Genomic DNA, 14,246 nt, shown 5'->3' with positions numbered 1-14,246 from the left:
TACATGGCCCTGAATACTGTTAGGTGCCAATCTAATGAGAACTTGCCCCAGACCGAGTCTTCCAGAACAGCTGGGTTCTTGCTCACCTTCCGTCTCTCATCGACCGAGGGAATGGAAAGCTATGCCAGGCTGCTTGCTACAAAGCCCACTTTCCTGTTCTCCATTCTTCCCTGCAGAGGCAGCTGCCTCAGCTGCGCCGGTGCTCATCATCTCACTGGGGACGATTTCAGGCAGTTTTTAAAACCAAACCTCGGAGGTGAGGTCAGCTTCGGCCTGTGTCTCCCACATAGAGGATTTTGCTACAACAGGGAGAGAGGTGCTGGTGGTACTTGACTTTTAGGACCTGCACTCGTGCCAGGACTTGAGTCGTTACAATACCAGTCATGTTGGTGACATCAAATAAATGCTCTGTAATGCTAAAACCGAGGCTAAAGATTTCCCAGTCACCACCAGTTCACCGTAGGTGAGGTCAGACTAAGGGAACTTCAAAGCAGGTTGGCTGCCGAATGTGAATGTCGACTGAGAGTTTGGCCTGCTGGCTCCTCCCAGTGGCAGCTGATAGTCACAGCGGCTTCACGGTCATCGAGACAGATTTCTTGCTTCCTGAGGTTCCATCTTTCTTACTTGAGATCGATATCGTACATTAGTGGTACCGAGGGACTGATGACCCTCAGTCTGTGGCAATTAGAAAAGGTGGAAAGGCAGTATTGATGAATGCTGTGGTGGTCCCAGGCCCTAATCTTTTAACCCTCAGGAAACCAGAGATTCAGTGCCTTGACAGCACGACGTCTTCATTAGATAAACTGGATTCCTTTCCTCAGGAGACCCAATCTGGTTATCTAAGCAAAATGGCCACTTCATTTTCTCTCCGGTCAATTTTACTATCTTTTATTTGACAGCTAGCTCAGTCTCTGGGGAAATCTGTGGGTGATTTTGAGTAGTAACAGCAAGGACATCACGGTTATCATAACAGTGCCTTCTATTTCTCTGGCACCTTTCCCAAAGGCATCTGAAGCTCTTCACAGGTCCTCCATCCACTCACATAACATTGCTTCGAGGGAGGGCCAAGGCAGAAATTATCTGTACTTTACAAGGAAAGACACCACTCTAAGGTCTCAAAGCAAATGGTTTTAAGATCAGAAATTCATTTCCTGGCTCTTTGCACCAAATTACGCCTTCTTTAAGCATAAACACAAACTGTAACATGTTGACAGACGCATATTTACAGAGAGACACAAGGATAAGAGAGAACTTTACACAATAGTGGCCAACACCGCAGCTGCCAAAACATAGCTAGCTTAGAAAGGAGACTTAAAGCAGCAATCCTGTTTGCCCTGCAGAAATGAAAGTGAATCGAACCTTCTTTTTGTATTTAGCAATAATCCAGCAAAGAGTAAGCTTTGGGTATAGAGGCCGAGTGGTAGCAGGTTGAGTGCTAACGTTCCGAGGAGCAGGGATCCACGCGTGGAACGCAGCAATAACCAGCAGGTGGCAGAGAGAGTAAATTTCCAAGCAGCCAAAATCCAAACATTCAGAGAATTTTTTCCCTTTCCTGGGGGATGGGGTGGAGTTTGTACAGGAAGAACTATAGAAAGCCAAGATCTGTGGTAGTTCCAACACATGAAGTCAGTCACAGACACAGGAAGCACGATGTGGGGGACCGCCATGAACAGAGTAAGCCAGGAAACATGAAGCAAGGGACCCGAATGTAAAGCTGATCTTAGGTGACAAGCTTTCCCCCATATAGAAGCACAGACAAAACCACACCCACATAAAGGGGTAGATGTATATCTGGGTTTGAGTTTCTGCAGGCCCTTGGTGGAGTAATCCTTAGCTCTCCTCTTAATCACTTAGCTCTACCTCTTGGCTATTTCCCAGGGAGGCCCCCAGCTCCCCCTCTGACCCTCCAACCCCACCAACCCCATCAGTTTCCTCTGAGGAAACGATCTGTGGTTGAGGGCGGTGGGGCCTTGGCTCCGGGCCCAGCACCTCTGGTGCACTGATGGGAGGTTCCTGCCCATTACACACACATCGATGCCTTTCCAAAAGCATCGGAGGGGTAGGAGGTTTGTGGCGGAGGTCTCGGTGCAGGACCCGAGGGGAAGAGATTTAGGAGGGAACTGCAGGGAACCTGTGGCGCCCTCTGCACAGACACAGCCCCAGGGCCCCATTAGGCTCACTCCTTTTCAGCTGACATTCTTTCCCTCGTCACACAGCCCATATAAAAATGAAGCAGCAGCAATTTTTATTGAGGGACCTAAACTGAAAATAGGTTTAGAACATAATTTAAAAAAATAAAACAGCAAAAGTAGCAAAAAATATATGACCTTTTTAAAAACATTTTCCTTTTTTTTCTTTTTTCTTTGTTTTTAATATATAGCAACTGATGCCTCCCAGCCACCAGGAGCATCTTACCCAATGGGTAAATCTCTGGTAACGACCCTTTTAAAAAGACATGTAAATATATACTCAGATTTATACACTTTGTGTTTTCTTCATAGCTATGTACAAAGCCCCCAGTTTGGGGCTGGGCCCCAGGGCCACGACACTGCTCCCAGCCTTTGCCTCCCCATCCTCTGGTACCAGGTATTTGGTCAGCAAAGCGAATTAGTATCGGAATTAATAAGCCACTGGCACCATCTATCTGGAGCAGAGGTTGCCTTCAGCCGAGGCCTGGAGCACGGACCTCCCCTCACTACCGCGGTGGCCATGAGGATGAGGCCCCCGCCACCGGAACTCAGGCTTACGGGTTATTCGAAGCAGACAAAACCAACATGGGAAAGCTCAGTCAGCTCTCGCCTGCACGCCTGCTCATCTCCCACTCCCCAGACCTCCAGGCAGTGCCAGGTGGTGGGGAGGGTCTTGGTCCAACATCTGGGAGGGAACGAAGTGGCCATGAGCAAGTACCTGCCTCTCTGCTCTTCTCTCTCACAAGCAGGTTGCGAGGAGGAGGAAGAGAGGTGAACTCCATGGGGTGAAGGCCTCAGGTAGGCAGCCGGCTCCTGCCAGCAGGAAAGGGGCAGAGGGGAAGGCAGTGAGTCCCGCAGGGAGGGGTGGGTGAGGGTTACAGCTGACGATGGAGTTGGGGGATGGGAACTGGGGTGCTAGTCAGCGCCGTTTGAGTCCGCCATTGGCAAGCTGGGCTGGGTGTCGGGGCAGACAGGGCTCCTCAGGCAACGGCTCATGAGAGAAGACGGAATCCTCCCCTGAGGAGCAGGTAGAGCTTCGGGTGTCGGGAAAGCTGGGAGAGTATTGGTCCAGGGGCATTGACAGGTCCAGATACTCCTGTGAAAGGAGACACAAAAGATCCGGCACTCTCCTCCCTGTGGTAGTGTTCATTCACAGACATGCACCTAGTTGATGGTGGCTGAAGGTCTAGGATAGGACTGCCTCACCTGGTTGGAGGTCAAGGCCACAATGCGGTCCAGGTCTTCCACCAGCTGCTTGAAGGTAGGTCTCTGAGAGGGTACTGCATGCCAGCAATCCCGCATCATCATGTATCTGGGACAGGATTGTTGAGTCAGGGGAGGAAGGACATGTGCAGACAGATTAAAGAGCTCACAGCGAGGGGCCATGGGAGGAACGACCAGGAAGGGCTACTTGATCTACCTAAACCCCTTTCTTCTCCCCTTCGTCCCCAGGGCCTGGCTCAGGACCTCAAGTGTCTTCCCATGCTTACAGCTCATTGGTGCAGTTACTGGGCTTGTCCATTCGATGACCCTCCTTCAGCAGCTTGAAAAGCTCCTCCACAGGCACGCCAGGATACGGGGAGCCTCCCAGAGTGAAGATTTCCCACAGGAGCACCCCAAAAGACCAGCTGTGGGTGAGCACAGAGCCACTGGGTCTTATGGGCACAGAACTCGGGCAGCCTAGAACCCTCTCCATCTCTCCACCAGCACGTCATCCTGAACCCACCCTCCTGGAGCACAAACTCTTCAGGGGGACGCCAAGGGCAGTGCTGGAGAACAGACTGGCCTTTCAACCTCTACTGAGTGAACAGAGTAGGTGCGCACATACAATGTTTCCTTCCGTTCTGAGATGGAAAGAGGACCCCCCCACCCCCCATCCAGAGGGGCATGCTCTATACCAAATATCCCCGGCAATCGCTTCTTTCAAACTCACACGTCACTCTGGTGGGTGTAGATCCGGTCAAACAAGGCCTCGGGTGCCATCCACTTCACAGGGAGCCGGCCCTGCAAGCAGCACGAGGGAGGTTGGGGGTGGCCCAGGACAGGGCAGCATGGGGGCCAGCAGGGGCACACACAGGACGGGGCACACGCTCGGCTCATCCCAGCACACTGCTTCTCAAGCAGGGCTGCCTGCGCTGGGTCACAGCCAGGAGATGTAAGTAGGAGGAAGCCTAACAGGGCAGAGGCCTGGGCCGAGGACCAGCGCCCAGTTCCGTCCTCAGCACTTACATTAGTTGTCTTTTTATAGTAGTCAATATGGTGGATGTCCCGAGCGAGGCCGAAGTCTGCGATCTTCATCACGTTGTCCTCTGTCACCAGGACGTTCCTGGCGGCCAGGTCTCGGTGTATGCACTGTGCAGAGATGAGGTGGGATGCAGGTGAGGGGCTGACAGTGCCCAGCAGTCGGTCAGCCTCTGGCCCAGCCGTGACGCTGCAGCAGGCAGGTGGCCCAGGTGCCTTTACAGGCCTTCTCCTGCCACACCACTTCCCCCTGACCATTCTAGTTCACTGTTAGGAGGTCCCTCTGCTCCACTTCAAAGTCAGCCATTCGAACACCTCCAGCTCCAGGCCTCTCAGTCACTTGAGCAAACCCTCCTCATGGGTCTCCTTCGCACCTGGAAAGGCAGAACCTGGACGCTTCTGTCCAGTCTGTGTAGGTGTGTGCTCTCAAACAAAGCATCCGTTTACCAAGCACTAGAACTGTAGTTAACACTATCATGAACGACTTCATTTTACCCACAACATAGGACTCCCCATTCTTACTCTACATTTGGAGATACATAAGTAGCTGCACAGAAAAGGAGCAGTGTGCACGGATCAGAACTTTATCCCGTCTGACCAGAAGGCCACCAGGCTCTCCTGACGATGTCCATGAGAGCCGCAGACAGCACAGGGAAGCGGTGCTGCAGACATCTACGACCCCACCAGAGGATTAAAAGTCATCAACTGGAGTGCAAGGAGGGCTCTGTTCCCACCCCAACTTCACCCAGGGGAACCTTCAGGTGCCACACCTTCTTGGAGGCAAGATACTCCATGCCTCGGGCCACCTGATAGGCGCAGGAGACCAGGTCCTTGGAAGAGAGCTGCTCCTCTGGGTTGTGGCTGGGGTTATAACAGTACTCCAGCCCCGGGGGCCGCCGGGCCTGCAGGTATTCCCGTAGGTTGCCTTTGGAGGCATACTCCACGATGACGTACAAAGGACCTGGGAGCACGGGGATGGACAGGCCATCAGGGTGGGCAGGCAGGTGCTCTGGGTCAGCTCCACCCTGAGGAAACCCCACCCCCAACTGCACACCATGTGTCTGTCCTCCAATCCTAACTGCACCTCTAGGGAGCCTGGGAAATTCAGTCCACTACCCAAAGAAAGCTAGGGAAGTGGTTCTTCCTAGCATACACTAGGAAGTTCCTGAGCCAAGCTGGGTTGGGGGAGGGAGGTAAGAGCCCTAATTGAGACCACAAGGACTCACCTGGTTCTATCCACACACTGTTCTCAGATGAGCACCAACAGGCACAAGGCCAGCCCCCGAGAGGTAACTCCCAACTGCTGCTAAGCTGGCCCCCGTTCCCTCAGTGTAGCTGAGATGCCTGCTCACTGATACCCCCAGCTCGTGATCTCCTCCCCGACAGACACTGTTATCCGTGGGAGGCCCGGGTTCCCGGCTGGGGTGGGAGAGCCCGCCTGGCTTAGCGCCTACCGTCCTGCGTGCAGGCCCCCAGCAGGTTGATGATGTTCTTGTGCTTCCCGATCATCTTCATCATCTCCATTTCTGAGATCAGGTCTGACAGGTCTTTCTCTGTTGCGTCCGCTTTACACATAAACCAGAAGGGCATGAGACCCATTTATGTGGGAAGGAGGACAAGAGGAGGAAAGCTAAGGGGGAGGGGATGAGGTGTATGCTCCAGGAGTCCCTGTCCTCCGGACTGGCTTCTCTCCTCCCTGTTTCACACCCAAATCTATTTTCCCTTCCCTCTTCTGAGAGCGGTTGTTGGCAGTATGTGCTAACGAGTGGGACGGAGGATATGATAAGAAAAACCAGCCGGCAGCGAGATCTAGAATAAACACCTGGCCACCACCCAGACTGACGCCGAGGAACAAAGTGAGATCATGGCAATCTCGGGGTATGGAATGCCCCTCCACTCCCAGGAGACGCCAAGCAGGCAGTGCAGCCGGTGTGGACGGTGAAAGAGCACCGGAGAGTGTGTTCTATTTGGCCCGAGGTAACAGTTTGCTCGGAAAAGGAAGGGATTGTTTTTGCAAGGACAGAATCATCACTTACACTTCAACATCTTCACAGCCACTTTGGTCACACGGTTGGGTTTGTCCTTGTCCAGCCCGATGGCCTCTGCCAACACCACCTGCCCAAAGCAGCCCTCTCCCAGGGGTTTGCCTAAAACCAGCCTTTTAGGAAAACAAAGGGTGGTGTGAGTCAGGACCGGTAAAGTTCAGGCCTTGAGAGGGCACCCCCTTTCCACCTGTCCATATTCCACTCGACTGAGAACAGAAGTGTCAACTATGATTTCTGGAGGCATCTGGTATACCTTCACTCCAAGCAGGGAACTTCCTCAGAAGTTGAAGTTAGAATATTACCTGTCTCGAGGCAGCTCCCAGCGTGGGTCTTCAGGAAGCTCATATTCAGAGACCCCAGCCAGCATGGGGGTTCCGCTAGAGGAGAGACGTGAGGGCCGAACCAGCAGAACCCCAGAGTTCATGGAGGCACTAGAATCAGCCGACACCTACAGGGAAGCGTGGGGTCACCCTTCTAGCGAGGATAGGGTGGGGGGTTGGGGGGACTGGGCAGCAGCAGCAAGTTCCTGCAACTTTTAGGGCTTTCCACCAACATGGCAGAAGTATCTGGTATCTGATGTTCCTTCTCTAACACAGAGTGACAGAAAGACCACAAAAGGTCTGAAGGCCTAAGTTCTAAAACTAATTTTTGCCACCGGCCAGCCTTCTATGTTCACTTACCTTCAACACAAACAGACCAAGTCTACCTCTTCCAGACTGATTATTTTATAACTTACTATTGCAACCACAATTCTATTCCTGTTCCCATTCTTTGTGAAAACCCTGCCTCAAATTATGGATTCCTAACCCCCAAAGCACCTTCCAGAATTAGCACCGCTCTGAATGAATGTTCCCTCTCTTCCACACGCCTTCACCCTCTGTTCCATTTCCTTGGACAAGAGGAGGGTGGTGGCATCCTGGAGAGGAGAGAGAGGCATCCTGGCACCTGACTCAGGCCCTCTTCTCTACTCTGTATCTTTGCACCTGTAGCTGGCCCTCAGGGACAGTTCAAAAGTGCAATATCAGATGCACATTCAGCCTGGCTAGGGCCTTCTCCCAAGCCATGTGCTGGAGGAGCAGGGGGCTCTCAGTTCTGGTATGGTAGGTGTACGGAATCCATGGGCTAGCACAGCCTGGAACCCAACTCTGGAACACTTAGGACATTCCACTGCCTCTGGCCCAGAAGCTAGAAAGCAAAGCTGGAAGCGGTAGGTTGGGGACAGAGGAGGGCAGGGCATCAGAATCCTGGAGAAGCCCTGGGGGCACAGGAAGGAAAGGTGATATAGAGTGTGCAAATCCCCTATCTACTTTCTGTTACCTGTCTGCGCAGAGGGATGCTCTTGGCCAGCTTGTGCACGGCCATCTGGCTGTGGAAGTCGCTCTTCTTGGTGCCACTCTTCATTTTGTAGATGATGACAGACCCCACCATGCAGGAGATGAGGAAGGCCCCCGTGCAGTAGATGATGATCTCCAGGTACAGGGGCGAGGTCATCACCGCCGGCCTCTCTTCCAGGGCTGAGTCAGTGTGAACACCATGTTAGCGGGCGTGTTAGCAATGCGCTAGGCTTCCAGCTTCATAAGAAAAACAACCCCCATCTCCTTTCCTCTGAGAATTTTCAGGGCAGAGAATGAACCAAGCCAGGTCCTAGCTGGGACTGTGGTCCAGGATGGAGCAGATCAGATATCCTACCATCTTTGAGTCTTCCTGATCCTGACTTGGATCCCACAAGAGGGATGGATTAGAACCATCTTGTTACTTGAGGCCCATACTCATTCATTCGGTCAGGAGCCTGCCTCGTTCAGTGGAACCACTGGGCTCGGTGGGTACCAGGTACGCAACAAGGACTTTCTCAGTCGCCTCATGGAAACATGGCCCTTCTCCGCAGGGCCCCAGCATTGTGTGCCTACACCTATCACATGCGACACAAGGAACCATCTGTCTTTGGTCCCTGACAGCCCATGAGCACCCTGAGGGCAGGGGCCCGGCGCCTTGTTCATCTCCACGTGCCACAGCGCCTAGCATAAAGCAACACTCACATAACGAGAACAAGAGAGGAGGGAAAGGAGGACCCCAGTCGGTGTCCTGACCATTTCTCACCTCTTGCCTATTTCACCTGTGTCAGGTCAGACCTGCAAATATTCCTACCTACATGCCTAGCTGAACCATAGGCAGAACTAACTGCATTTCCAACCACGTCTGTGCTGCTTGAGATGAGAATGTAAACTTTGCTGCACTTTGTAAGAATTCTACTCACAGGCCCTAACTCCTGAAACTGAACGAGGACATGGGCGGGGGGGGGGGGGGGGGGGGGGAGAAGGTACTGTTGTATTGTCATCTCCCACTTTCCATTTAGAACGCAGCCTGTTTCCCACAGAAGCCCATCCAGCTGAACCCACCCTTCCCTCGCATACGAAGCCGAAGCCGAAGCCGGGGGCTTCACAGGACACTCCTTCGCCACCAGTGGGAACGCCCCTCTTCCTTGCATGGCTTTCCTCCCAACCCTCCCCTTCCAAAGACCCCAGCCAGCCACAGAGGCCAGCATGCTGGGGACCTCCCCAGAGAGGCACTAGGTGTGACCCCAGACAGAGCCCCAAGGGCCTGACGAGGAGACAGCAGAGCTGACAATAAGAGGAAGTGTTTCTGTTTCTCTTTTCCCAGTATGGACGGACGAAGACAAGTGACTGGGAGCACACACGGGACAAAGACAGTGACAGGGTAAAAACAGAACGCTTCTCCCCTGAAGGAGGGGTGTTCTCAGACCCTGCTGGGCGAGCAGGGCAGAGGAAAATGGAGGGAGAGAGAGGAGGGCAGCGTCAGCGGCAACAGGAGCGGCACAGCCCCCAGACCCACGTGCAGGACACTTGAGAAGCAGCGATGGGCAGCCCATCACCTGAGCAGGCCGCAGGCTCCTTCCTTCCCAGCCCCACACACAGACCTCCCCTCTTGAGAGGAGAAACGTCAGTAGCCCAAGAGGATAAGGGGGCACCACCGTGTCCCAGGCGGCCTTACTTTATTCAGAGCTCAAGTTCACTCATGTGGATGGAACCTCTCCTCCAAGATCAGAGGATGGCGGGGTGGGCTAGCACTGTTCTCTGTAAGCAACAAGCCCCCCTTTACAGAATGCCTACATTTGCTGAGGGGAGGCATGGGCCCGAGACTTGCGGAGCCAGCAAAAAAGGATCGGACAAATTGGGGAAGGCTGCTGGACCCAAGGAGGGAAGGAGCCTGGCCGGCAGGAGAGCCCGGCTGCAGGTTAACTCCAGATCCCACGCATGCATCGCACTGGCCAAGGGGAGAGGCAGACGCAGGCATAGAGGTGGGAGGCCTCCGTGTTCCTGCAAAACGAGGACAGATCCTATGTGAGCTGAGAGGATTCGACACTCAAGGTTGGACAACCTGCCAGGGCCATTCCTCTACCTCTCCTGGCTCTGTGTCTCCACCAGCCCCACAATGCATGCTCCCCCCGTGCCCGTGGCGAGGGCAGGACATCGAGAGGAGAAGTACAGTGTATACCTTCCAAAACGGTCAACCATGCAGAGTGATGGGACAGTCCGATAGAGTTACCCGCCAAGCACGTATACTCCCCCGCGTCCTCAAAGGAGACATTCCTTAAGTGAAGCACTTCCATCTCTTTGTCGGTGGTGTTAACTCCGGCAGTCTAGAAGAGACAACGGAAGCAAAATGGACAAGCACAGGACATGAGACCTCTAAGAGACACACAGGAAGGGAGGGAGGAAGAGAAGGGGGGAAAAACCGGAGGAAGAAATGCTCCCCAGCGTCTCCTTTGCAACAAGGAACAAACAAAAACCACCAGGCAGCGAGACCTGTTAGAGGAAGACAGTGAAACCCTGAGGGAGGGACTCCGCAGACCTGAGACGACGCTGGCTGGTTACAACCCTTCACCAGATGCTGGCAGCCCCTGGCCCATCCAAGCATGCGGGCGGGCAGTGGGCAGCATGGAGAAATGGGGCCCGGCGGCGGGGGGGTGCTGTTTGGTTTCTGGTAAAGAAAGTCAGAGGGCACACACAGGAGGGATGGAAGGGTGCTGCAATCACACGTACACACACACGTACATGCACACACGCACACACACACACACACACACACACACACACGCGTGCACGTGGCCTGCCAGTTTGCAAGGGGACATCTGGCCCCTTCTCCACCATTCAAACCTCAGTCTGTAGCATCATTCACCATGCAGCCAGGCTGTCCCCACAAGTACGCACATAGCCAAGGAGGACACAGAAGGCACAGAGGGAGCAGACACCAACACAGTACCAAACCAAAGCAGCCTCCCAGGCCGGGTATTTTTCCATGGCTCTGGGCTCTAGAAATACAGCAGGATAACAGGGAGAGTTGGGTGCTGGCTTCCCCATCTGCCCCAGCAGCTTGGGGCCTGAATCAAACTCCCAGCACACGGCCCCATCCATCTTCCCATTACCTTTTGCCACAGGTCTGGTGACAGTGAGCCACGCAGACTGGTTAGCTTCACCAATATAATTGGAAACCTTACACACATACTCCCCGCTCTGGGCCTCTGTCACATTGAACAGGGTCAGCACCTCCGCATCCGAGCTATTAATCCCCGAATGCTAGAACAAACCAACGACAAGCCAGTCAGTGGGGCAAACACTGAGACGTGGCCACACTTGCTCCCATGTAACATTAAGGCAGGCCCAGGGAGCTAAGGCGAGGGAGACGTTAGTGAGATTTGTCATTTCTCTTTTTAGTAGGACAAAACAAGTTGACTTCAAGGCCCAAAGCATCTGACTGAAAAATAAGCTTTAAGCAAAACAAAACAAATCGCTACCCCCAATCAAACATTCTGTGTTAAACTCACTCCTCCAGGTCTAGGCCAGGGATTGTGAATGGAGACTGTGGCCAAGGGCCAAGGCCACGGCCTCATCTCCTTCACAGCAGGCTTCAGCACCAATAGTGAAGAAAAGGGATAGCCAGTAAAACTCTGGGACGGCCAAGCCAGGGGAGGATGAGGTCTAACTCTGGGACCAGGAGGTAAACCACGTTCCCAGCTTCTGGTTACTTCTTGTTGCGAGATCCACTGGGGAATTAGGTAATTACCTTCCCTGGATTAGTGGAGCATTCAGGGACAATGTAAGTCTGAGATTGAGAGGAAAAAAGGAAGAAAATGCCATTATTCCTGATGCTGTTTAGAATTTACCTGTGGCATTTGCTTTTCCAACTCTACCTAAGAGTCGTGACCTTATCATCCATTCACTCACTTGCCAGAAAGGACAGGACTTGGGAAATAGGGCAGAATCTGGGAGACATTTGCTGGAAAGGCTTTGGTCCCAGGCAATGTTAAGTCAGGAGTACAAAGGCCTTCCTTGAGTAGCTGACCCCAAAACCTGAGCAAAGTCACTCTCAAAGCTCTTTAGAAACTAGTGATGCCCACCCCACCCCCTGTCCTCTGTTCCCATTGCACCTTTACTCTGTGACCTGTCACTAATTCTGGGGAATGTGGCTAGGTCCCTATTGAAAAGGATAAGGGATGGGTCCCAATCGCCGGCGCTGAGCCTGACCACAGCAACTGGGGCCCCAGGAGATGCAGGAGACCTTCCCAGACCCAGCCCATGGAGACTAGGGCAAAGATTACCTTCAAGATCTGGACATAAGGCAGGTTGTCTGGACCAATCTTACTCCCATTCACCTCGATGTGCTTTAGCCACTGGATATGGGGCTGTGGGTCACTGTACACCTTACACATGAACTCCACATTGCTGCCCAGGGCCACTGTCTTGTTGGCAGGCAACCCCGCCTGCAGGATGGGCCGGTGAGGGGACCGCTCTGTGGAGGAAGGGAGAGGAGAGGCTCGTCAGGCTCTGCCATGGCCTGCTCCTGGCTGGGATACTGACAGAGCATTTCCAGTCTCTGCTGAGCCTTAGCCCCTTGACCCTGAGCTGGAAGAAGAGAAGGGACACTCTCTCCTCAGGTCTTAAGCTGTTAGGAACCTCCTCCCCAGGGCAGTAGACCCATTTTCCCAGGCACCAGAAGTCCCTCTTGCCTAAATGGAGACCCTATAACTTAGTCACACTCCCAGACCTAACTAAAATTAGAGAGTCACTTAGACTTGCTATTCAAAGCGTGGTCCAAGAACAGCATCCCCGGCAGCACTTAAGAGTCCACTAGCAATTCCAAATCTCAGGTCCTATCCCCCTCAGACCAGAAGCTTCTTTTTATACCATATCTGTAAAGCCAAGACAGAATGCTAGCTGAGAAACTCTTCACCTTAAGATCTCTAGGGAATGAGATTCAGAGTCTCCGGAAGGAAGAGGCTGCAGTAACAGCACCTAGAGGCAGGGACTACGTCCTTCCTAGTGCTTCCTGTGATGGCCTGCACGGGTCTGCAGTTTTACATTAATGAGGTCTCTGATTCTGGGCCTCAGTCTGCTCTTCTGTAGGGTGGGAGTGACAGTGCGGACCTCGCAGGGCCCGTGAGAACGGCCAGGTGTAATGCACCCAGCAGGCTGCCGGCCCTGAAGCAGCAGCAGCTGCCTGTGTATCTGCTACGTGACACCCTCCCCAGGCAGCCCTTGCAGGAGACCAGCCACAGCACCTTTCACCTTACAGTGAGCCACAGAACTGTCCAATCCTCTCAACCATTTACAGGTAAGAAAAATGCACAAATGACTTATGGAAAAGCTGCTTAAGGTGACAGAGCCAATGACCTGTAAGTAAACCTGGACCCCACGGCTGTTTTCTCAACGCCCTGCTCTTTCCTCTAAGCTCCTTAACCTTGTTGCCACTGCCCTCTTACCCACGACGTCGAGCTGGTAGGTGTGGTTAATGCTGCCATACTCATTCTCCACAATGCAGGTATAGTTGCCCTTATCAGAAGGCACTACGGAGTCCATTATGATGCTCCAGGTGGCGTAACGGACCTGGGGGAAAACATGCCAATAGCTCCATCGCGAGTCTGGAGGAAAATGGAGGCAGAAGCCACGGGAGGCACTGGCACCCTTTGCCACTTACCCTCCAATCACAGCCCAGAACACACGGCCCACGCAGCAAATGAGCCAGGACAGGGCAGACGGCCACCCTGGTCCAAGTTCGGGGAAAGAATATATCAGGCAAGCTGGCAGGTGGGTATGAGAAACTCTGAAAGTCTGCCCGCAACAGCCAGGGCCATCCATGATCTGGACCTATGTGCCTCCTGCACACTCCCCAATGCACTGGGAGCTTTCCACTCTGCGCCTCTGTTCGTGTCCTGGGCCGGAAGGGCTCCCTGCAAAGAGTTCTGCCCTGTCTGCTCTTGACCCCTCCTTTCAAAAACCATCTCCTCCAGCTCAACCTGGGTCAGAATGGTTCTCACTCCTGTGGCCCTGCTGAAGCACTGATCACAGTCTGCTTTTTGCAGCAGTGTTCAAGGACATCTGCCTTCCTACCAGACTGGAAATTCTTTGTGGGCAGGAATGCTGCCTTGTACCATGGCAGTGCCTTGCAAGTGTCTGGTAAATTAATTTACAGTTTCTCCTATTTTTCCTGATTTTTAAGAAACATTTTACTTTTTTTAGATTTATTTATTTATTTTGAGAGAAAGAGAGCATGAGCAGGAGAGGGGCAGAGAGAGAAGGAAAGAGAATCCCAAGCAGGCTCTGCACTGCCAGCACAGGGCCTGACGTGGGGCCAAAACTCCTGAACTGTGAGATCATGACCTGAGCTGAAACCAAGAGTCAGACGCTTAACTGACTGAGCCACCCAGGTGCCCCTAACGATTTTACTTTTTTAAGTAATCTCTACACCTAATGTG

General features: G+C 53.1%; 1 protein-coding gene across 7 annotated transcripts in view; it reads right to left on the bottom strand.

Moving 5' to 3' along the window:
* Positions 1-2,222: 2,222 nt before the first annotated feature.
* The window catches only part of FGFR1 (fibroblast growth factor receptor 1), a 50,610-nt gene continuing 38,586 nt past the window's right edge, over positions 2,223-14,246 (bottom strand). For 4 of the 7 annotated variants that reach the window (XM_047855358.1, XM_047855359.1, XM_047855360.1 and 1 more), the window contains 13 exons: positions 13,254-13,377; positions 12,093-12,283; positions 9,989-10,133; positions 7,787-7,989; positions 6,778-6,923; positions 6,467-6,588; positions 5,885-5,995; positions 5,201-5,391; positions 4,419-4,541; positions 4,123-4,193; positions 3,680-3,817; positions 3,396-3,501; positions 2,223-3,285 (listed from right to left, as the gene is read on the bottom strand). In XM_047855358.1, the coding sequence (XP_047711314.1) occupies positions 3,109-3,285; positions 3,396-3,501; positions 3,680-3,817; positions 4,123-4,193; positions 4,419-4,541; positions 5,201-5,391; positions 5,885-5,995; positions 6,467-6,588; positions 6,778-6,923; positions 7,787-7,989; positions 9,989-10,133; positions 12,093-12,283; positions 13,254-13,377 (1,848 nt within the window). In that variant the 3' untranslated portion in view covers positions 2,223-3,108. The remainder of the gene's footprint in view (positions 3,286-3,395; positions 3,502-3,679; positions 3,818-4,122; positions 4,194-4,418; positions 4,542-5,200; positions 5,392-5,884; positions 5,996-6,466; positions 6,589-6,777; positions 6,924-7,786; positions 7,990-9,988; positions 10,134-12,092; positions 12,284-13,253; positions 13,378-14,246) is intronic. The other 3 variants (XM_047855356.1, XM_047855357.1, XM_047855362.1) reach the window with 1 other exon arrangement.

Source organism: Prionailurus viverrinus, chromosome B1, assembly GCF_022837055.1.
Source record: "Prionailurus viverrinus isolate Anna chromosome B1, UM_Priviv_1.0, whole genome shotgun sequence".
NCBI classification, from domain to species: domain Eukaryota; kingdom Metazoa; phylum Chordata; class Mammalia; order Carnivora; family Felidae; genus Prionailurus; species Prionailurus viverrinus.
The sequence above is the reverse complement of the archived record's forward strand: the minus strand, read 5'-3'. Positions and strand labels throughout refer to the sequence as shown.